At 52.3% G+C, this 22,484-nt stretch overlaps 1 protein-coding gene across 3 annotated transcripts; it reads left to right on the top strand.

Annotated features, from left to right (window-relative positions):
* The first annotated feature begins 1,068 nt into the window (after positions 1 to 1,068).
* Positions 1,069 to 22,416, top strand: LOC138121353 (Golgi integral membrane protein 4-like). 3 transcript variants are annotated; one of them, XM_069034793.1, is made up of 14 exons: positions 1,069 to 1,780; positions 5,844 to 5,918; positions 7,088 to 7,137; positions 8,790 to 8,843; positions 12,585 to 12,735; positions 14,232 to 14,314; positions 15,476 to 15,619; positions 15,765 to 16,025; positions 16,586 to 16,743; positions 18,540 to 18,733; positions 18,925 to 18,992; positions 19,390 to 19,554; positions 20,782 to 20,866; positions 21,884 to 21,997. In XM_069034793.1, exons 1-14 carry the CDS (start codon positions 1,594 to 1,596, stop codon positions 21,898 to 21,900), a joined length of 1,692 nt encoding a protein of 563 aa, XP_068890894.1. In that variant the 5' UTR covers positions 1,069 to 1,593; the 3' UTR covers positions 21,901 to 21,997. The 3 variants fall into 3 exon arrangements, with proteins under 3 accessions (XP_068890894.1, XP_068890893.1, XP_068890895.1); XM_069034792.1 differs by having other exon boundaries at positions 1,071 to 1,780; positions 20,782 to 20,853; positions 21,884 to 22,416; XM_069034794.1 differs by lacking the exons at positions 1,069 to 1,780; positions 5,844 to 5,918 and adding an exon at positions 5,926 to 6,990 and having other exon boundaries at positions 20,782 to 20,853; positions 21,884 to 22,416.
* Positions 22,417 to 22,484: the final 68 nt, after the last annotated feature.

The raw sequence follows: 22,484 nt of genomic DNA on the forward strand, positions 1-22,484 counted from the left end.
ATCCTAACCTTACAGGAACACTGTGCCTCAGTTTTCCCATCGACAGATGAGGGTGACAGAAGTGCCACTCAGCTAATTCCCAGCAGTGCTGTAAAGCTCATTTGATGAACACTTCTGAAACCACCACGCAGGGTTCTTAGAGGGGAATTGCTGCTGAAGAACTGTTGTGATTGTTGCTTATTCCCCAGGTGCCTGAAAAATGGAACTTGGCAGAGTTCCAGAAGAAATATCTATGTGAGCTCAGATAAGGGATGAGCCAGCCTAACAGGCTGTTGGCGCAGAGAAGTTTCATTATAAACCCGAGGGTCTTGCATAGATCTGAGCTCAAAACCCAGGCAAGGCTCCAGGAGCTTCGTCTATCCCATGAGGTACAAAATCATGGAATGGTTTGGGTTGGAAGGGACTTTTAAAGTTCACCTTGTTCATCCATCACACACCTGGGTAAAACAAGCTGGACTCTGCTAGAAGAGGAGAGCCCACGTGGAGGGCATGGCCAGAACACCTTGGAACCCCCCATCCCTGGAAGTGTCCAGGCTGGATGGGGCTTGGAGCAACCCAGGATAGTGGGAGGTGTCCCTGCCCATGGCAGAGTAATGGAATGAGCTTTAAGGTCCCTTCCAAGGAGAACCACTCGGAAAAAGCCAAACTCGCACCCTTCTCTTCGTGCCGACTTCCTGCCTGTATCAGCTCCTGTTTTCCCGAGGAGAAACCACAGCTTTTAGGTTTTAAACAACTCATGTGAGGATGCTCTCCCGGTTAATCCATTCCCGTGTCCCTCATCCATCCCCGGTCAGCAACAGGTGCGGGGAGCCGCGGCTGTGACTGTGTCAGCTCGTTTGGAGCAGGGCAGGGAACACACGGACGAGGGGGCTCCAGGTGATGCTGGGAGCCCTCGGGGGGCGGCGGGGCTCGGGGCACTCCGGTCCCCCCGGTCCCCCCGTGTCCCCCCCGGTCCCCCTGTGTCCCCCCCGGTCCCCGCAGCCCCTCCCGCCGCCGAGGGCGGACTCTCCGCCGCCGCAGCCCGGATGCCGCCGCCGCCGCGTTCCTGGCCGGTGTCCCGGCCCCGGTGCCGCCGCTTCCTCCCGGAGCTGCCGGCGGGGGAAGCCGCGGGGAGGGGGCCCGAAGGCTTCTCCTCTTCTCGCCGGCTTATTTTTTCCGGTCGCTGCTCCAGCGGGGGAGGTGGGAAGAGCCAAAGGCGGCGGTACCCCCTTCCCGCCCCCCCCCTCTCTCCGCCGCAGCACATGGGAAGCAAAAGTTTTCCTCCTCCTCCTGCTGCTCCTGCTCGGTGCCCTCCGCCGGCTGCCCTCGCCCCGCAGCCCCCCCGGGCCGCCCCCCGGCCGCCGGAGGATGCGGCGGCTCCGCTCGGACACCGGCCCGGGGCTGCGCCGCGCCCCGATGGACAGCGAGGAATAGAGCCCGGCAGAAGCCTCTCCCGCCGCTCCGAGCGCTGGCAGGGAGCAAAGGCGAGCCTGCGACCGCATCTTCCGGAGGGATCCGCGAGTTTGCGGAGGAAAGGAGCTGCTGGGCGAAAATAATCGGATGCTTTAGCAGCGCCGGCGAGGCAGCGCCGCATCGCCGCGCTCCGGCCCCGCCATGGGCACCGGGATGTGCTCGAGGAGGCAGAAGGGGCTGCTGCAGACCGGCTTCTGCCTGCTCACCGTGGCGTGCCTGGGCTCCGGAGTTTTCCTCTACAACCACTTGCAGCAGAAGGTGCGGAACGCCGAAGCGCTGGCGCAGAAATACAAACAGCAGCAGGAAGCGCTGTCAGCCCAGCTCCAAGGTGAGTGACCCGCTCTGCCATGTGTCTCCGGGGGTGTGTGTGTGTGTGCACATCCTGCCCCAACTTCTCTCCCTCGCAGCGTTACCTGCCGCTGGCTTTGCTGCCCAGCCACACGCAGGGTGCCCTGGGGACTTTAAAGGCTCTTCTTGCCTTTAAAGATGCTGCGCTCGTTTCCTTCTCCCCCCCCCCCCCCCCCCACCGCCTTTGGCTGTCTGGAATTAGAACAGCCTTGAGTCGCAGCAAAGGGGGATCGGAGCGTGTTGGATCGGCGAGCTCAGCTGCGTCACGTCTATTCCATTTCTTCTGCCTTTGGCTGCAAATCGAAACCCCTGTCACGCTAAATGTGAAGCAGGAGAAACGCAGGGGCTGCTCGGGCAGGCTCTGAGATGCGGCTCCGCTCTCTGCCCCGTGTGGAAGTGAGCAGGGAGGGAAGGGATCTTTCCCTAAAGTTTGTTGTCACAGTCTGCTGCCCATTGCCTTTGCAAGGCGATAAACCCACCTCGTTCTCAAGAGGTTGATCCGGGGCTAGAAAAGTCTTGCCAGCATTTTTGGGGCTGATGGATGCTGCAGATTTTTAGCTCCCTAAGAAGAGGGGAGGAGGAGGAGGAGGAGAAAGAATTGGCTTTTCTGATCCCGCTGACCAGCACTTGGCTCCTCTGGCAGGAGCTGCCGGAGACCGGAAGGCAAACACAGAGTGCGGATTCCTCCTCCCCCTTTCTCCCCTCGTTTGTCCTCCTTACATAAATGCCTCACTGTGGGAAAATGGGATTTTAGCCCACAGGGAGATGTCGGCAGGGAAGGCTGAGGACACGCGGTTACTCCACCGCTGAACTCTTATCTCCTTTGTCTAGCCTATCATTCCAGCCTTACTGTGTCTGCCAAGGCGACGTTTCCAGCAGCTGTCACAGGATTTGGAGCCTCCGGAGGGATTTGCTGAGCTCCCCGTGGAGAGGTTTGGTGGGAATCCCCTCGGGGTAGCCAGCACTCGGGTGTGCAATGCTGGAGGACGAGCTGCCTCTGGAGTGCCCAAATCCATGTGGTCAAAATATTGTTCTACTCAAGGTCAAGAGATTAATTTCACCCCTTCCCCTCCCCTCCTCAAAGAGTCCGTTTAGATCACAGTGTTTATATGGGAGCTCTTCCCCAGCTAAAATCAAACACAGGGGATCTGTCGTGACCTCCGTGGATACATCCTACAGCCTGTATTGCTGGGGCATTCTGTGACTCAACGTTTATGCCTTTTAGGGTTAAATCCTCTCGCGGTGGTTCTGTGTGCAGTGCTGTGATGCAAATGGGGCATCCCAGCGGGGCTGCTGGTGCCCGGGGCTGTGTGCTCCTGTCGGCAGAGTGCGGGGGGTGTGTGTTCCACCCCACGAAACAAAACCTCGGGGATTGATCGAAAGTGTGTTCAGGTTCAGCGCTATTATCGTATGGTTTGGTTCCATCTTTCCTCACTCCGCGAGGCAATCAAACACCTGCAGCTCAGTCCCAGCTCAATTTCCACCTGCATCCCGAGTTTGGGATGTGCAGAGACCGGCAGGGCAGAAGTTAACCCACTTTCCTCTCTTTTGTGTCAGCATCTCTGCTCCTCTTGGAGAGAGGGGCTGCTTCTCCAGAGAATGACAGTGGTAGCCTCAGAGAACCCCAGTTTTGGGAACAACAGGCCAACAACTGAGCCAAGCTCATGTTTTTTCCACCCAAATATGTGTCAATGGCAGAGCTGCAGCCTGTTGCTGGGGTTTCTAACCCCCGTCAGCCCTCCCAATCCTAAATACAGTTGTTGCCATGGCTACCCTTCTTTATTTTGAGAAGACACTCACTTGTCCAACAATTTTAACAAAGGCAAGGCTTCTTTTTGGGTTTGGCTGCCGGGAGAAGCCTGGCAAGTGGCGGATGGGAGCGATGCTCATGGGAGTCTCGAAGTACAGAGGTGTCTGGCACACGTGGCCGCGGCTCTGGTGCTGTGTCTGCTCCCTGCAGGGCTCTGGGGACAAACCTGGGGCTCTGGGCTCTGTCCCTGCACTTGTTGCATGACTTTAATTCCTGCGTCTTCTTCTGCACCTGGTCCTGCCTTTTCAGCAGGGCATTTCATTGTTTTGGCAGCTCCTTTGGCAGCAGGTGACGGTGCCTTAGAGCCGAGTCCTGGCTGGATTCCAGCCCGGATTTAGACACTGACCACCCTCCATTCTCTCTTGTAAAAGCAAATTGTTAAAGACTTCCTGGCTCCCTGGCCTCCGAAGTGTGCGGTGCCTGTTTGGTCAGATGAGTTGTTGCTGTGTCTCACCACCGAGATGAGGATAGAGTCAGAGAATTTGGATTATCCTGAGCTGGAAGGGACCCACTGGGATCATCAAAGTCCAACTCCTGGCCCTGGACACCCCCAGGAGTTGAGACGCTGCTGTGTGCAGTGCTGACTCCCTGCTCTGTGTAAAGCTGAACTCACTTGCTCTGGGCTCTGGGGACCTGCAGGAATGGCAGGAGAGATTAAAACTTTCTTTTCGAGTCCTTAGAGGTTGCTTCAGTTTATCTGACTTTTAAAAACAGGGTCGGGGAGAGCCAGATTTTGTGTTGTAAAATCCTGAATGAACAGCCAGCGATCCGGAGCTGCCCCTGAAGCCTCCCCTGCTCCGGGATGGCCTCGTCAGGATCTGTGGCTGTGGGTGTTAGCACAGCCCATTGCTACAGATGCTTCCCGTTGGTGGTGGGAAGCTCCCATCACATCAAAGCCTTGCCCTCAGGAGCTCTGCTAGATAAGACAAGAAAGTCAGATGTGAGAAAGTTGGAAAGTGAGTGCCCAGGGCTCCCAAATCCTCTGGGAAGTGGCTGATGTTCTCAAGCTGACAATTCCTTTGGACAAGGATTTCTAGCACGAAGTGGAGAAGCACACACGACCCACGGCGTGCTCAGCTGGGGAAGCCCTCAGGGTGACATCTGAGCAGTCTGCTGGGAAAAGTGTTCCTAAAAATAAAGCTGTCATGGAGGAGACACTTGGACAGCTGCAGAGATATCCTTCCAGGTTGGAACTACTGCTGGAATGCTTTGGACAATATCAAAGTCCGAGTGGAGTGGCCCAGCCCAGGGGAAGCATCTTCATCACTGGGATGTTAACAAAGATAAGGAAGGAGACAGCCTGGCTCAGCCGTGGCACTGCCCCTTCCTGCCCCTTGAGGGAGGTCAGAAGGGACAGAGGAGTTTGCTGCTCCAGCATGACCTGAGTGGGGCTGGCAGGCTCCACAGACCCACTTGGAGTGAGAGCACGAGGCACCTGGGGCTCATTCAAGATTTCAGCAGGGAATAGATCAGCACTGGTTTCATGCACACAGACATCTCCCCACACGGTTCATTTTCCTGGACACCGTGTGTTACGGCACGATTTGCCCCCAAAGGTCTTGGCTCTGCTGGGATCTGGGCTCTGGGAGGTTTCTTTCATCACCTCTCCCTCTGAGTGCTGCCCAGTGCCATCCTGGCCCATCTGAGGGGATGAGGAGCCTGTTGGAGCTGGGCGTGGTGGCACTCACACATCAGAGCAGATTCAAGCCACCATCCATCAGGAGGCTCCTCTGACACTTCCATTTGTCGGGTGGCTGCTCAGCCCTCTCTGTTCTCGAGCTGTTTTGTGTGTAATGGGCTGCTTGGTTCAGTTTTTCTCAGGGGGCTGGGTTGTGGAAGGGGAAAAAAAATCTCTCTTCTGCACTGAGGGCCAGTCTCAGTGGCTGGGTTGTAGAAAGGGGAAAACATCTCTCCTGCATGGTGCTGATGCCTTTACAGAACAGGGGACTCTGGCTGCTTGAGTCTGGCAGGGACTTGGCCCACAAAAACCCAGTTTAGCCACTGACCACTGAAACATCTCCTGGGCATCACAGCTTGGGCTCCAAAGCAAAACCTGAGTGCAAATACTCACAATTTGTGGGTGAGACTGGTGTGTTATATCGGGAACACCCATGGTCTGCAGCCCAAACATCCACTCCCTGCTCCAGGCAGGAGAATAAATATGTGGAAAAAAAAGATCTGTGGGGATAAATTTGAGGTTTTTGTCATGCTCTGCCTCTCGCTGCTTCCACAGTGGTGTACGAGCACAGGTCCCGGCTGGAGCGGTCCCTGCAGAAGGAGCGCGGCGAGCACAAGAAGACAAAGGAAGGTGAGTCCCTGGCATGGGTGGCACAGCAGTGGCCAGGCAAACCCCCAGCTGTCCCCAAAGCCCCTCCTGCCTCAGTGTGGCTGTCACTCAGTGGAATTTGGGAACAGTGAAGTGGAAGTGGCGTGTCCAGTGCCCGTGGGCAGAGGGTGCTGGCAGGTGGGCTCTGTTCTCTCCACTCCTACGTTTGTCCTCAGGCCAATCTGTGAGTAACACTCCCCCTGTCGTGGTGTTCCAAGTGCTGACTAAACCTGGCACTGGACTGTGCTTTTTCCTTGGAAAGATGTCAGCTTTCTCCCAGAAGTGAGCTGAAGATGCTGAGCTCTACGAGTGCTCGGCGCTATCAGCATCGCTGCCCTCCACGGTGGACAATGCAGACTGTCAGGCCCTTCAGAGCTGATGCACGGAAGGAGAAACAAACATGCAGGGGATTTTAAGACCACAAAACACAGCAGGAAGCAGAAAGCCAACAGATGAACTCGTGCCTTTCAGCAGAGTGCTGTGCTTGGGTGTCAGGCCCCTCTGCACCGGATTGTTGTTGGCAACTTCATAACTTGGGTTTTATCTTTAACAGTGGTGTTTGGGGTAACACCCCTGCTCCTCACTCGGGCATGCTCTGTGCTTCTGGGTGCTGGATCCAGCATCCAGGTCTGGCTGCAGCTCTGTGGCTGCCTGGCTGAGGCAGAAGCTGCATTTCTGTGTTCCCTCTTTAATTAATTTGGTGAGGAAATGGAGCACCCTAATACACGTTACCTTGTCGTGGGACCTTCCTGTTTTAAGGAGATGAGAACAGCACATGAGTTTGGGTCTCACAGCTTTGGTTCCCCTTTTCCAGAGTCATCTCTTGTTTCAGAGCACCCCAAAAAGTTTTTCAGCTTCCTTGACATCAAGCTGCAGCTGTTTGTGTGCTCAAGTAGGAAATCACCAATGCGCTCGCCTGTGGAATGGGAAAGGAAGGACATTTGGGTGGACAGCTCTCATGGAAAATACTCCCACCTTCCCAAGGGCATGGAATGATCTCCCAGCAGCATCTGCATTCCAGCTTATTGACTTGCAGCCTTTTGCTCAGCAAGGGGTTGAGTTCCTTCTTCCTTCCCCCTCCCCTCCAAAATACAAACCAGATCCTTGTGAATTCCAGCTCATTAAATTGTCTCCTTTTCTCCCATTTCTAGATTTTTTAGTGTACAAGTTAGAAGCTCAGGAAGCTCTCAACAAGGAGAAGGTAGGTGTGGCTTATCCCAGGGTGTCTGTGGAACAATGGGAAATTTTTTTTTCTGGTGCCACCGGGGTCGTGAGGCCACTGGAAGGCAGGGAAGGCTCCGTGTGTGCATGATACAGGCTGAACTTTGGCTGACTCCTCTGCCCAAGGAGTGTGTGAGGATTTACTCCATCTCAGGGAAAGGGCTGGAGCTGTTCTGCCTGTTCTCCCACGTGTGACAGCCGAGGAGACGATTCCCAGCTCCTGGTGTGGCAGGGGAACTGCTCCTCCATGGGACAGAAGAGGCCTGGGGAGGCTGAGTGCAAGGCTCACCAAGGGGAACAAAAGGCCATGGGGGTGCTGGGGAAAGCATATCCATTGTTTTCTGTCTCCAGGGATTGTCAGATGATTTTCACCAGCCTGTGGACTTCCCACTCAGCAGGGAAAAGGACTCTTCAGTGAGGGCTGGGAAGAAATGCATCCCTGGGATACAGTCTGTCACATTCACTCAAGTTATCAGGCTGGGTTTATTCCTTTCCCAGAGCATCTGGGGATGAGATGCTGGAGAAGGGGAATCACTTTTAGCCCACTCCTCTGGGGGTGAACGTCAGCCTGTGACAGAAAAATACCTGAATTTTTGAATGGTGGGCAAGTCCTTTGCAATTTGGGCTTGTTTGCTGGGGATATTTCAGACTGTAGTGAGGATTTATGGGGTATTTATCACATTGAATTGGGGGTTGTAGTGGCAGTCCCGTGGTGCTTCATTTGCTCTTCATGGTGCTGCTTCACTTTGCTCTGAAGTGCCCAAACCCAGATCCCAGCAGATGTTTGTGACCCTGCCTGTGCTCGGGCTGTCCCCTCTGAGGTGCCACTGCTGCCCTGGGGACAAAGCCTTTGGGTGATGCACACCCAGTGTGAGGGGATGATGGTGCTGGGGTGAAAAACGGGGACACAGAGGAAGGAGGGGACACTTAGTGGGGCATGAGCTGAGCTGTTGGGCTGGTGCAGACCCCTCTGGAGGGGTGAATCCCTCTCCTCTGCTGCTTTGTGCCAGCTGAGCTCAGTTTGGCTGCTGTGCCTGGTTACAGAGTTTGCCCGAGGCTCACTCCATTGCCTAGTGATCCATTTTTTGTGGAAACGGTGCAATTTCTGTGTGTGGGCGACAGCCTGAGCTCTGCTGCTTTCTCTGCCTCCCCCTCAGCTGCTGCCAGGAGAGCTCAGCCTTCAGGGAAGGGGATTTACTGTGCAAAGCTCCTTCAGCACCAGGCCTGGCCTGGATAAGGGGCTGAAGACTGGGGAAAACCACTCTAAATGTGAATTAAGCATGCAGTTAATGAGCTGCTGGGTAGGTTGCTTGGAAAAAATTCTTTGGGAAGGTTCTTTGGGAAGGTTCTTTGGAAAGGTTCTTCAAAAAGGTTCTTTGGAATGGTTCTTTGAAAAGGTTCTTTGGAAAGGTTCTTTGAAAAGGTTCTTCAAAAAGGTTCTTTGGAATGGTTCTTTGGAAAGGTTCTTTTCCAGTCTTGCACGCTCTGCTGGTCCCCATGGTGGGCTTGTCCCAGGCCCTGCCCATGGGTGTGAAGGGCCAGCAGGGGTTTGGGCAGGTTCTGCGTGGTTTTTCTCCCTGTTGTGGATTTTTCTGGACTCTAATGGCACTGTTTGGATCTTTTTCTCCCCAGCAAGACTCCATGAACAGATACGGGGCCCTCAGTTCCCAGCACAAGATCCTGAAGGTAAGGGAGGTCTGTCTGCTGTGTTTTAAGGGATGGAGAATCCCAGGAAGGACTGAGGGATTCCTGCACTGAGGGATGAGATCCCTGTTGATCCACATTCCTTCCTGACTGCTCAGGTCCAGGGCAGTTCCCTGTTTGTTCTGTCTCAGGTTACAGCTTTCACCTACACCTCGTTTCAATGGCAGCCTTTGTGCACTTTTATCACACGGGGTTTTGCTGTTTTCTCTGGTTCTCTCGGTGTGAAAATGGGTTTATTCATTGGAACTTGCCCTTTGGGCTCGTACAAAATATTCCACCCCACGGAAAAGGCTCAGAGCAGGGCAGTTTATAGCGTTTTATAGCATTTTATAGAATTTTGTAGCATTTTATAGAATTTTATAGAGTTTTATACCATTTTATAGCTTATCACGTGCTCTACCTGAAGCATATCTTGATGTTCAATTTTGCTTTTGTTGGAACAGCGCAACTGGAGGCTGCTGGGGTGGTTTTTTAAACGTTTTTAGTCCGAGCCTTGGCAGTGAAATGCTAATTTAACTCCGGGGTGGAGAAAGAGGGCTGGGTTCCAGCAGCCCCTGAGCACCTCTGGGCTGGATTTCCTGAGCTGAGCTGGACCTCCAGCTGCCTGGCTTTTGGATTCAGACTTGGGGGAAAAGGGAAGTACAGTTCTGTCTCTTGGGTATTCTCCAGCTCTGTGGATTCTGGGAACGCTCTGCAATAGCAACATTCCTCTTCCTAGCAACTGCAGGCTGAGCAGAATGCTCTGCTTTGCTTCTCTCAAGGGGACACTCAGAGCTTTTTTGTCCTGGCTCCCTTTCTCTTGCTTCCTTTTATTGGAGAGGTGGGAAAAAGAAAAAAAAAAACGCCAACCATCTATTTTTTAAAACTGCATTTACAGCTGCTGAAAGACAAAACCAGCCCTTGGGACTGTGGGAGATTTCAAACCCTCCCCCCTGCCCAGGCTGAAAAAGCAGTTTTTAGCCCAGTTTCTGCTCGTTATGAGGCTGTGGGTAACACTTCTGGCACTGAGGCCCAGGCAAAAATGCTTCCCAGTGGAGCTGGCTTGCTCAGGAGGAAGATTGCTGCCAGGAATGTCATCACCTAGGAAATGGGACACGTCATGCTGAACAGAAGCAAGTGAGCTGGAGGTCCCAAATGTGACCAAAGGGTTCCATGAAGCCACACCAGCACATCTGGCTGTGGTTTTCCTGGCCACTGCTGCCACCCTGCTCTATGCTGGAGTCCTCCCTCGGGGCTGAACCACATCTGGAGCTGGCACAGAGGGGTGAGGGGCTTGACTTTGCCCAAAAATAGCAGCTGGAGTCGTTGCCTGTGTCTGGGTTCCTGCTGAGGCCAGGCTTTCTCCTACAAGTCATTTCTTCCTCATGAGTGGAGATGAAAATGCCTTGCTGCCATCACTGCAGGAGGCATCCTGGCATTCCCTGCAGCAGGCCAAGGAATTCTGACATGGACTTCCTGAAGCTGCTGGAGCATGAAAAATGAGGTGTGGCCTTCCTCTGCTTGTGGGTTAAACATCCAGGTTATTGAGTGTACTTTGTCCAGTTGCTGTCCACAAAGTTAAAGCTGGGTTTGAGGTGCTGTTATTGCCTTCTTCACCTGATCATTTCTCCCTTGGGGAGAGAGGTTTGAAACATCCTGGGCACTCTCTGTTGTTCAATGATGAGAGAAGTTGCTGCTCTGAATTCTTCCAGCTGAGTGCAAGATCTCCTGATTTTTGGGAGATGAGCTGCCTTGGGAATGATATGATTTCCCTGTTTTGCATTGTGAGGGACCCAGAAATGCCAGGACAGCATCTCATCCCTCACCCCAGCTGCACTGAACGTCATTTACACAACATCCATGGCCTGTGTCCTGTAGCTGCTGCTTGACTGAGTAAAACAGCAGAACTGTGAGCTGGGGAAGGGAATATTCTCATTCAGGTGGACATGGGAGGTTCCTGGGTTCCTCAGGATACCTGGCCTTGGTGGGACTGACTCAGTCAGGCTCACAGATAATTAAGTTCTCTGAAAAGTAATCCCATGTGGGGTGTTCCAGACCTCCTGCCTGCAGCTCCTGCAGCAGCACCTTTGGATTCCTCCTGGAGTTTGCACACCCTGGTCCCAGACAGCCTCAGAAAGCAGCTGGGAGTGGGGATGCTCCCCACTTCTCTCCCTCCCCAGCCTCCTGCTGCTGTCAGAGGATGAATATTTCCCCCCTTCTTCCTGCCTGGGAGCAATCTGGGGACACTAATTATGCACATCACCTTGCAGGCAGAATATGGCTTAGAAATTAATTGGCCTGAGCTGATGAGGACTTAAAATTCCTTGAATTTCACAGGAGTTTCTTGTTTAAATCAATCTTCCTTGCTAATGCTGTGGCTTCCAAGGTGTTTGGTATCAAAATGATTTTAGGGAAGGGGTTCCTCTGCAGTGCTTTCTGCCAGGGGCTCTAATGAGAGCTCTAAGTACCTTTGAAAGCCAAAGCAGGAGTTTCCAGTTCTCTTTATTTTGCCTCTGGATCTTGTGATCTGATTAACCTGACATCCTTGTCTCTCTTCTTTGTCCTGTCTCTGGGACCCCTCCATCTTTTCCTCTGCACTGCCTGCATTTTTGGAGCACAGCTACATCTCTGTAAGTGGAGGATAATTGCTTCAGGGGGGATGCCTGGGCCACAGACACTTTGTTTTCCTGGAGATAAACGTGAGCATAGATAGCATTTAGAGGTTTGGGGTTTTTAAAACAAGATTTGTATTTTTTTTTCCTCCCTGGAAGCCTGATTGAAATGGCTGCCTGAGTCCTGAGGAGGGACTGTGTGGCAGGGCCAGGGTTCACCTGAGAGCCAGTCAATCTGCATACATAATTGGTGTTGACAAACTGGATGTGGAAGGAATCTCTGGGTTACCATGGTAACAAAAAAAAAAGGAGGTGATTTCTGGTTCAGCGGGTCCCAGCAAAAGGATGTTTCTGTGTGGTTTGTTCCTGGGCTCTGCAAGAGGGGAGGGGAGAAGAGAGCAGCTTTCCAGGCCACTTTTATCTGGTGAATCCTTGGCCTGCTTGGAATAGTCTCTGGTTTTGTGAGAGTCTCGTTACCCTGGAACTGGATGCCTGCGAGCCCTGTGGTGCTGTGGGGAGCGTGGGCTCTCCCCGGGCTCTGCCAGAGGATCCCTGCACAAGCTCTCCCCTCCTGTTGCAGCAGCTCTGAGGGGTGGCTGGGAGAACTTCCAGGCTGTTGGGAAGCAAAGCAAGCAGAGGGAAAACCACTGGGTGTCCAGGTGTGTGTCCAACCCCTGAGGAGGGTCACGGGAATTAGACCCTGTCCCTGTTCAAAGGTGATTTTTCCCACCCTGCAGTGTGCTGGTGCTCCATGGAAAGGAGCAGGGAATGTCCTTCAGCTGTCTGGGATCTCTGGGAAAGCCCTTGGATTTGTGTTCCACAGGGATGTGGTTTGATACCAGCAGATGTCAAGGCCTGCACTGCGATGGATTCCTGCAGGGAGGAGCAGGTGCAGCTCCTGACTGTCCCAGAAAGGGACTTGTCACCAATTCTGCCTCCAAGGAGACCCCCAAAACCTCTTCCCAAAGTGGAATTTAGTTGGCATTTCACATCTTCCCCTGGACCACCGAGCGCAGAGAGTGTTTGATTGTACCTGGGATTTCTGGCTGCCCCCTCAAGCAGCTCATTAAACACTTGGCAATAGCTAAATCACTCCTCTTGTTCTGACTCTGTCCCTTCTCCTCCTCCCCAGAACCAGCACGATGATGTCAAGAAGCAGCTGCTGGACCTGCAGCTGCAGCACAACAGCCTGAAACTGGAACACCGCAAGAGCCTGGAGACCCACAGCCAGAAATTTGCCCAGCTGCAGCAGGAGAAGGACAGTGAGGTCACCAACCTGCAGGGTGAGGGTGATAAAAACTGAGAAAACACCAGGCAGAGGAAGGACTGGGATCAAGAGAGGGCAGAGATTCCTCTGCAGGCCCCCAAAAACACCCCCAGCAACAATTTTGTGGGACAATGTGCAGTGTCTTGGCCTCAGCTGGAGCATTGTCCTGCCTCAGGTGGTGGTGCAGGAACAAATCCTGCAAATTCTGGCATTGGAGCTTGGGAACAAAATGAAACACACTTTTTGTAATTGATGGTGTAGGTCTGTAAAATGCAATTTAATAGTGCAAGTGTTGTAGGCAATGCTGATCCCTTTAATTCCCAAAGAGTGGTTTTTATTTATTCTGCTCTTTAATTACATTGTGGGGCTTTTAAGGTTTGCATCTGTTCTTGCTTGATGAGGTCTGGAACATCAAAATCTGCTCGTGTGTGTTTGGGTTTTTTCCTCTGCTCAGCAAAGCCCAGTGTAATATCTGATGAGCTTTTGGGTTGGAAGGGGGGAAATTGAGGACAAATAAGTGAAACCTAAATATTTGATTGTCTCTCTTCCTGAAATGCACATTGTTAGAATGGGATGGAGGGGTTTTTGCTAGATTGTCTCTCACTGAGAGCTCCATTCTCAGTTTGATGTCAACCTTCACTGCAAGGCAAGAGCACAGCACCCAACCTCAGAGGCGAAATGTGTTCTCCCAGGGCTGAATATAAAGAAAAGAAACCCCCTGTAATCAGAAATATCTGTAATTTTGAGCCTTGTGTGCAATTCATCCTATTGCAGTCATCGAAAAATTCCCATCCCGGCCCATAGTGCAGAGAAACCCCAGTTCATCCTGCTCTGGGGATATTCTGAGAGATCCAGGATCCAAAATAGGGCTGGCATTTTGGGACACAGCCTTTCCTTTCCATCCTAGGGTACACGGTGACATCCAAACCCCGGCACATCGCGTGCCCTGGAGCTGAAGCACTCAGGAGTGTGCAAAGAGCTTGAAAAAGCCCAACCTGGAGGCTGCAAGGCACAACTGTTCCTTAAAAGCCCAGGAATAAACATGCCTGAGGACAGAACTGTCCCATGATTATTTTCTCCAAGTGGGTCATGGGGTTTTTTTTTGGTTTGTACCATCAAGAGGCAGCTTCTCTGTGCAGCAGGAGGGAATCTGTGGGCTCAGGAGAGCTGGCACATCCCTCTTGGGCTTCTTCCTGAAGCTTCCAGTTCCTCCAGGAAGGGGCAGTGACTCCCTGCTCCCCCTTCTCTTCAGCTGCAAGGGGGAAGGGGAGTAAAAACCCAAATTATCTGACTCCTGTGGCAAGCAGAGTGAGAGCCTGAGCTGAGAGCAGGAGTTAGGAAAGAGTCTGGAGAGAAGGAATTCCTGGGAGTGCTGGAAGGAATGATGAGCAGGTTTGTAATTCCTGGGCTTGGAGGGATCTGTGAGGTGAAGAGGAATTTGTGGTGAGAAAGGGAGATGCTACATTTGAAAAAATCCCTCTTTTAAGGAAATTTCTTCTTCTCCTCCTGCAGACACGGTGTTTAAACTCAGAGAAGAGAGCAAGCTCCTCAGGAAGGCCCACCAGGAGGTTCACTCCCAGCTCCTCAGTGCCCAGGTAACCACCTGGGCTCTGCATTCCAATATTCTCTAAACAGTAAATCCTGCCACCAGCTGTATTCCAGGGTGGTGAGTTGCCTGAAACAGTGCTGGGAGGTGTTGGGAGTGTAGATCCATTCTGTAAAATTCTCCAGCCTGGAATCTGTCCCAGCAGCTGAAAATACAAGTTTGCTGCCCAAAGTCCCTGAGTTCCCAGCCCTGGAATGCCTCCCCACATCCCAAATACTTCCAAGTGATGGTGAATTGATGGGTACAAGTTTTGTCTCCATCTGGTTTGTCCTGACTGGAAGTTTCCAATGAGTTCATATCCCAGGAACTCTTCTTGGCTGCCTTTTCCTTGTTCCTTTTATGTTTGCTTTGCTGAGGGGTTTTGTTGGTGTTTATTTGGATTTTAATGTTAATTTTAAGGTCATATTTCAGGGGGAAGAACTGAAATCAACAGAGCCTGCTCAGGAATTAATTTCCTGCTAAACTTTGCTTGCTGCTTGGAAGTTTTCCCACTCTGCCCAGTCCCTAATTTGGTCCATTTCCAGCACATGAAAAGGTCTCCCCCCTCAATTTCCTATAAATAACCAGGGTGGAAATGAGGAGGTTTTCCTGAGTGGCTTTTGGCTTTTTCAAGCCCTACTTTTCAGGGTTGGGGATGAATGAAAGAAGCTGCAGGAGAGAGAGGAGGGTTGCATTTGCTTACCCAGTCCAGGAGAATCGATTTTCCTTTGTCTTGCAAAGTGAATTGGATTGTCAGGTAGGATTATGCCAATTTTTGTCAGCCCTGCTGGGATGAGCACATCCAGGGGGAAATGCCTCCACTGGAAGGAAATGAGGTGACCTGGAGGTACAGGAGGAGAGGGAGGCCAGGAGTGCCAGGATACAATCTGTGTGCCAAGGCAGGAGTTAATCCATGGCTCCTGCACTGAACAGCATCAGGAAAAGGCTCAGTACAACAGCTCAGCACTTCACAAAGGGGAAATGCAGAATATCCATGAAATCTGGAGGGAAATCTGGGTTTGTCATTAATGGTCGTGGATTTTCTCCAACCTTTCATATGTATAAAATACAGATTTTCTTCAGAATGTACCTCTGCCAAAGGGTGGCTCTTGCCAGCAGGGAGATGTTTAACCCTGTGTGAGGTTTCTCCGTGTCCTTCTCCCCCCTTCAGGCCCAGATGGAAGAGTTCAGGCAGCTCAAGGAAGCTCTCCAGAAGATGCCAGGCTTGAGAGGAGGAGGAGGAGGAGGAGGAGGTGGGAAGGGGCAGCAGCCCCTGGTGCCAGCCAGCAGCCAGCTGCAGCCGGGGAGGCAGAAGGTGTGGTATTCCCAGGAAAACCCAGGGAGCAGCATTCTGCAGTGCTCCTGGGGCTTTAAAATAACAATCCCAGCTCCCTCCAGCTGAGAATTCACTCTTGTCCGTCCTTCCTTCCTTCCTTCCTTCCTTCCTTCCTTCCTTGCAGGCTTTCCAGGCCAGCCAGGAGAACCGTCCCGCCGGCAACGCGCTGCCCTCCGCGGCGCCCGGCGCTCAGCAGCCGGCAGGGCAGGGATCCCCCAGCCACGACGGCCCCAGGCCACAGCCACACGTGCCCTTCACCCAGCCAGCCCCAGCACACGATGCCAACTCGCTGCCAGAGGCCGTGCCAGCCTGGCCAGCGCGGCACGGGGACGGCCACGTGGTCAGGTTCACCCGCACCATGAACAGCCTGCCCAACGGGAGCCCAGTAGGTTCCGCACTGGTTTTGTGTGGTCTTGGCTTGTGAAGAGCTCAGAGTTCTGGGATTTGTGGTGCTGGGTGGGCGGGTGGTGCTGGCCTCAGGTTTAACACGCTGAGGAGCTGGTGGTTTCACAGCCAGGCTCAGGGGTTCTTCTGTGGAGTGTGCAAAGAGTAAATCACCACGGCAGCCCCCCCTCCTCAGCCCTCCTGGGGTGGTTGAGAGGGAGTTATGGACTGCAAATCTCTAAAAAAAGACAATAATTGCAGCGTGGCTGGGCTTTAATTACAGTTATGTCAATGTGTGGGGGGTGTTTTAAGGTAGTTTTGTTGTTCCTCTTTTCCTGGAGATTCACCTACCCCAGACAGGCCTGGGTCACGTAGGATCTGAATGATTCCTTTTTGGCTGTTTTAAGGAGGAGTCTTCTACTGCAGGGCAGGCAGGACTGTTGATTTCTTCGGGATCATTTCAGAATGTTTGTTCTTTGATAAAGGATTTTCTGGCCCATAAACCTGTCCAGATTTGGGGGTATTTGATATTCCAGGTGTATCCTTGTGTCTCCTCTGCAGGACGTGAAGATGGTGATGCGCATCCAGGTGCGAAGCCACGAGGAGAGCCAGGCTCCTGGGCTGGCCCTGGCTGACCCAAGACAGCCCTCTCCAGCAGAAAAACCTCCTATGCTGGACAGCCACCACTCAGCAGGGAACAGACAGGTGCAAATGCAAAGGTTGGTGACACAAAACTCTTCCACTCTCAGCATTCGGGGTGAAGGTGCCAAACAGGAACATCCCGGGTCTCTCTCTCCTTGTGTTTATTGTGGGTCTGTTTGAAAGATGTTGGAGGAACAGCTTTTTTTTTGGTGTGTTACTGGTATTGGTGGAATTCCTGGGAGTCTGGTCAGGGCCCAGGATCCAGTGGATGCTGTGCAGGCACAGGGGAAGCCGTTTATTGTCTCAGCAGCACTGGCAGGAGACTGCTCTGTTCTGCAAAAGGAAGAAAATGTCTCTCTGTGGCTGCAGTAAATCAAAGTCTGGCCACAATCCAAAAAGTTACTCTGAAAATAGTGAAAAAAGTGACTCCTTTAACTTATTTATCCCCTGAGTGTGTGCAGGTCGTGTCTGTTCAGTTTATTGGAGCAAACAGGATTTCATTTCTGTTTTATCTGTAGAGGAAACTTCTGGATTTCATTCTAGACTCAGCCTGATCCTGCCCTTTCTTCTCTTCTATTTTTGTCTGTTCACTTAACCTGTGCCCTTTCCAGGGCAGAGACTGTGCTTTGCTTATTTCTTTAACTGGCCACGTCCTCCCCAAAGTGCTGGGATAAATCACATCTGCAGGGACACAGCTGGAACAGCTCCGGGGATGTTGTGGTTGCTGCAGGCAGGGCCGGGCGTGGCTGTGACTGAAGGTGAGGGTTGTGATGGCAGAATGGCCTTTCCTCACCATGCAGAGCCCAGCCAGCTTCCTGTCACCGTGTGAGGCAGAAAATGCAAATATTGCTTTGTTTGGCGAGGGATTTTGGGGAGAACAGGGACCCCGGGGTGTCTGGTGTGCTTTGCTTTTCCTGGAGCTCTCACCGAGGAGTTCCAGAGCAGCTGGAGGCTGTTGTTTACACGGGCTGAGATTTGTGATAAGGAGCACACAACCCAACCCTGCCAGAGCCAAGAGCAACACGGGGCTGCAGCAGAGCACAAAGGGGCCCCACAGCCAGGAACTGCTGCCCTGGGAGGCTCTGACCAGCAGGTTCCAGATGAGCTCCTGGTGGCCAACTGGCATTTTAATGATTTTATAGTGGGGAAGTCTGAGCTGAGGGCTGGGTTGGGATTTTCCTCACTGGAGAGTTTGTGTGCTGGCTTAAAGAGCTGCTGAAGCTCAGGCCATTTGTCCATTCCATCAGTTAAAACCTGAAATGTCTTGAATAGGTTTTTAAATCTCATGTAGAGGACAGGCTGGAGCAAGCAGTCATCCTGCTTGGAACTCTGTAACTTACTGGGGTTAAAAGGTTTTGCTTCACTTATTTTTGAGTCCCTACCACTGGGGTGTCATCCCTTCTTTGCTTCTGAAGCTGTCCCTGACTAAGGCTATTGAGCTATTTGGGAAGTATTCATTTTACTTTAGCAGCGTCTTCATTTTCCATGAAGTTGGAACAATAAAGAAGACTTGTGGTTTTGGTATTTTTAAACCCTTAGATGTGTGTGTTTGGGTATGTGTGAGGCAGGAGTAAGAATCTATTCAGAATTGGAGTTTCCTGCTACGTGGATGTCATTGTCATATGAATAATATTAAGGGAGTTCTACAATAAATTGTATTTACAAAGCAGAACTTATTTCATACTCTGTGCCATATTAAATGTTCTTTTCCAAGCAGATATCACAGTAATTAATACAACCTGCTAGTTTTGACCAAAAGAAGTTAAATTAGGCCAGACTTCTGCATGTGTTGGAGTATTTTTTTGCTCTGCTTGCCATTATGAAATGGTTTTATGGAATATGTACTGAGGCCGGGGGTTCTGTTTGGTTGCAGCTGGAAGGACCTCGTTAGCAAGGTGAACGCCCAGATGGACGAGGAACAAGCCCATGGGTACCCCAAGAACCTTCACTTTGCCCCCAAGGCCGGGCAGGAGGTGCAGAGGGGCAGCCCCCAGCCCCCCAGCCCGAGGAGAGGGCCAGAGCAGGGGGTAGAGAAGGAGAGGGCGGATGAGGAGGAGCTGGAAATGGGTATGGAAATGTTTCATTCATGGCATTGAATTCCTCTGCACACACTCACAGAGCATTGGCTGCCTCAAGCAGGTCGAGATAAACCACCAGACTGGTGGCAGTGGCTTTAAGGAGACCCCACTGACTGTCCCTGTCCCTGTCCCTGTCCCTGTCCCTGTCCCTGTCCCTGTCCCTGTCCCTGTCCCTTGCAGATGCAGGAGTGATCGAGAGGGAGGAGAACGAGCACTCACAGAAAGAGGCTGTTGTCCAGGAGCCCATGGTGAGTAACCACAGCATGATAAAGCCACTCAGTGCTCTGGGAGGGACCCTAAAAATCACCTCATCCCAGCCCCTGCCATGGCAGGGACACACTCCACGATCCCAGGCTGCTCCAGCCTGGCTGTGAAAAGGCTGCTGCCATGTTTCATCTGGCTGGGAATAAGAATCCAATAAATCAGTAATGACCCAGAAGTTTCTATCATGTGCAACTCCAAACTCCTTGGATCTGGAGGGATCCAGAGGGATAACAAAGACTGGTTTGGGGATTTTTTGAACAAACACTAACAGGCTTGGTGAGGTGCAACCAAGTGCTCTAGGCCGGCGTTCCTGCTCGCTGGGGAAGGGATTGTTCTGCCTCCTGAGGGAATGTCCTGCCAGGTATTTCTTTTCTTGTCCAGATGCCAGATGATGTTGCAGATCCTGCCCAGGACCCCAATAACCAAGGTGAGGATGAGTTTGAGGAGGCTGAGCTGGAGAGACCCGACTTTGAGGAGAAGGTGGGAGGCTCGGAGAAGTTCAAGGAGCCCAGCATCAAAGAAGAGTCCAAGGAGAAGCCACCAAAGGTGACTGACTGGGACAACCAGCAGGGCCAGAGAGGGATTCCCAGCTGTGGGTGGGTGGGCAGAGAGTTCAAGGACTGAAAGGAAAACATCATATTCCTGGATGGATCCATAATCCCACTGAGAGGATATGGCAAGGCAGGAGAAAGCTCTTTGGCAGGTTGGTCCAAACCAACCTATTTTTTCTTCCACTGGTTGTAATGGAGCTTGAAATTTACATTCCATAGGACTTTTTGGTTCTTTGTTTTGATTCTGCTTGTGTTTCTTACCAGTACAATCAGCTGTGCAACTCCAACTCCGGGGTAGAGTGGAGCAGAATAAGGCAAGGTGCCAGAGTTTAGGAAATTATCTTTTAACCAAGTGCCAGATCTTGCTCTGGCCTCATCCTCTCTGCTTGTTAAGTCCCCCCTGGCATTTGCAACACCTTCATGGCTGGAGAGATGTGGAATAGGGCATGGCTCACTCCCAGCTGCTCCTGGAGAGGGGCTGGGATATTTCATGCCCTTGGGACCAGAACCAGAGACAATAATCTGAGTCTGTGCTCGGGTTCTGGTCAGTGCAGCCCTGTCCAAGGCTCCTGGCAGCAGCAACAACATGTGAGAGCTCTGCCTCCTTGTTTGCCTCCTTGCAGATGGAATCCATTTATTTAACAAAGTGTTTCTTGCTGCCTGAAGCCAGACTCTGCATCAGGGAAATGTTCATTTGTTTTGACAAGCAGCTGAACGTTTAAAAAAGGAGTGTTTTATCTGTCAGGCTCTAAAATCATGATTAATAGTGGGATTAAGAAAGAAAAAAAGAAATCCAGGCCAATGAAATCAAATAAAAGAGAGATGCTGGCACCAGCAGAGCAACACCTCCTTGAGATTGGTGCAAATGTGGAAAGAATTAGTGGCATAAATACCTGGCTTTCAGATCTGGCTGTGCTGTACTCACTAAAGCTCTACCCTCAAAGTTTCCCTGAGTCCTGGGGCTTGAGGCAACAGCCCCAGGGCCCTCCTGCTGCAGGAGAGACCTCCCTCTCCAAGTGGAAGGAGCTGCCAGCAGGTGGGAAAAGAGACTGGGTGAAGAAAGTAAATGGAGTTGGGGTTGCCTGATTATCCCTCTGCTCCCCCTGATCCTCAGTGCAGCCCAGACTTCCAGACCTGGGGCTCTGACCCAGGCAGCTGTGTCCCTGGCAGGGAATGGGAGCAGGCTGGGGCACTCTCAACTGTGTCTGGCTGTGTTTTTCAGGATGCTGGCAGACCTGCCAAGCCCAGGGAAGACCCATTGGACGACTACCAAGAAGATCAGGAGCAAGAAATTGTACGACACCAAGGTTCTTCCTCTTTCCCTCTCTGGTGTGGCATCACCTGGGTGTGTTGGCAGCCAGGAGCTGGGGAGGACTCAGCTTTTAGGGACTCCAGGTCTGCCTCTGCCTGCTCAGTGAAGTCTCCAGAGCAAACCTGGAGCCCACTGCTCCCTTTTCCCAGTGTTCAGAGCACCCTTTGTGCCCTGTGTCCCGTCCTCCTTTCAGTCTGCATCCACCTGCAGCAGCTCAGCTATGGGATACTTCCCAAGCAGCAACTGGGAGGAATTACAGGAGGAATTGCAGGAGGAATCACAGGCTGTGCCAGTGCAGCAAGGCCAGCTCAATGGGTTTCTTCAAGCATGGGCTAGAGAGGATCACCCTGGTGCCTTCTGGCTCACAAAGATAGAAAGGAATCCTCTCCCAGCCTCATTCATTCTCTCCCTGCCCTTTGTGAGTGGCTCCTGAGGGTTTTTTCTGCAGTTTCATCAGGATTGCTGAGGAGTTAAAGGTTTGGGCTGCCTGCTGGGAATGAAGGGAGTGGGGAAATAAGGGGTGGGCAGAGCAGAGGTGGTGTCAGGTCTCCTTCCCCAGTGTGAATCCAGGCCTCTTGTAGGTGTCTACACTGGATGGCTGGAGCTAAAAGCATCCATGGAGGCTCTGCTGGCTGCTGCACATCATGGGTGGGGTTTGTGACACAGTTTTAAACGTGGTGGATGTAGGATATCTGCCACTCATATCAGCTCCTCCTATCAGCTCCTCATGCAGCAGAGGCAACAGGCTGAGACATCAAAGTTGCATTGTACTGCCAGGATATTAAATGTGCTTAAAACACCCTGGCTGATCATGGCAACACCTCTGTGTCCTGCCAGTGACACCTGAAGGTCCCTGGCAGAGGTGGATTCTTCCCTGTTTTCCCAGGTTTCCAAAGCTGGGCTGCTTTGGTGGGACAGCTGTGCTCGGGAGCAGCGTGGTGTGCTGTCATTCAGGGTCTCCCTTTCCAGGCCTCGCTGATTTTTCCTTCCTGGCTGTTCCCTGTGCCCCCAGGAGGATCATGGAGGTGAGGTGGATGACAACGATGACCTGGAGCTTGTCCAAGAGCAGAGGGACCGTGCAGGAATGCAGGGAGCTGGCGGCAAGAAGGATGACTACTTCTGAAAGCTGCTGAAGGAAAACGGGATACTGCAGGAACGAGGGGATGGGAGCTCCTCCTGGGAACTGGCTCCTGTATTAAACACTGCCCAGAACAAAGGCAGGAGGAGGTAACTGTCTGCAGGCCCTTGCAGGGGGTTTGCAGACCAGAATTCCATCTCGGTGTGGGGCCGCCGCTGCCTCCCCGGGCGATTGGGAGCGCTCTCAGACTGGGAATGATCTTATCCTGCTGCTTTTCTTGGAAGCACTTTTTGATTTACTGTGTTCTCCACCCTCTTGTTTTTCACATCCCCTTTCGAAGCTGGAGAGGGTTTTTTTGGTGGGTTTTGGGGGGTGTTTTTTACCCCCCTGGGCAGCGGAGGGGTGCCTGAGCTGGTCCCTGGACTCACTCGACTGATCTCTAATACAAAAGAATCTGTCTTCATAAATTACTTTACTCAGAAGTGTTTCTTTAACACACACCCTTTGCTCCCCTCTGAGTAGGGTGGGGAGGGAA

Source organism: Aphelocoma coerulescens, chromosome 21, assembly GCF_041296385.1.
Source record: "Aphelocoma coerulescens isolate FSJ_1873_10779 chromosome 21, UR_Acoe_1.0, whole genome shotgun sequence".
NCBI lineage: Eukaryota > Metazoa > Chordata > Aves > Passeriformes > Corvidae > Aphelocoma > Aphelocoma coerulescens.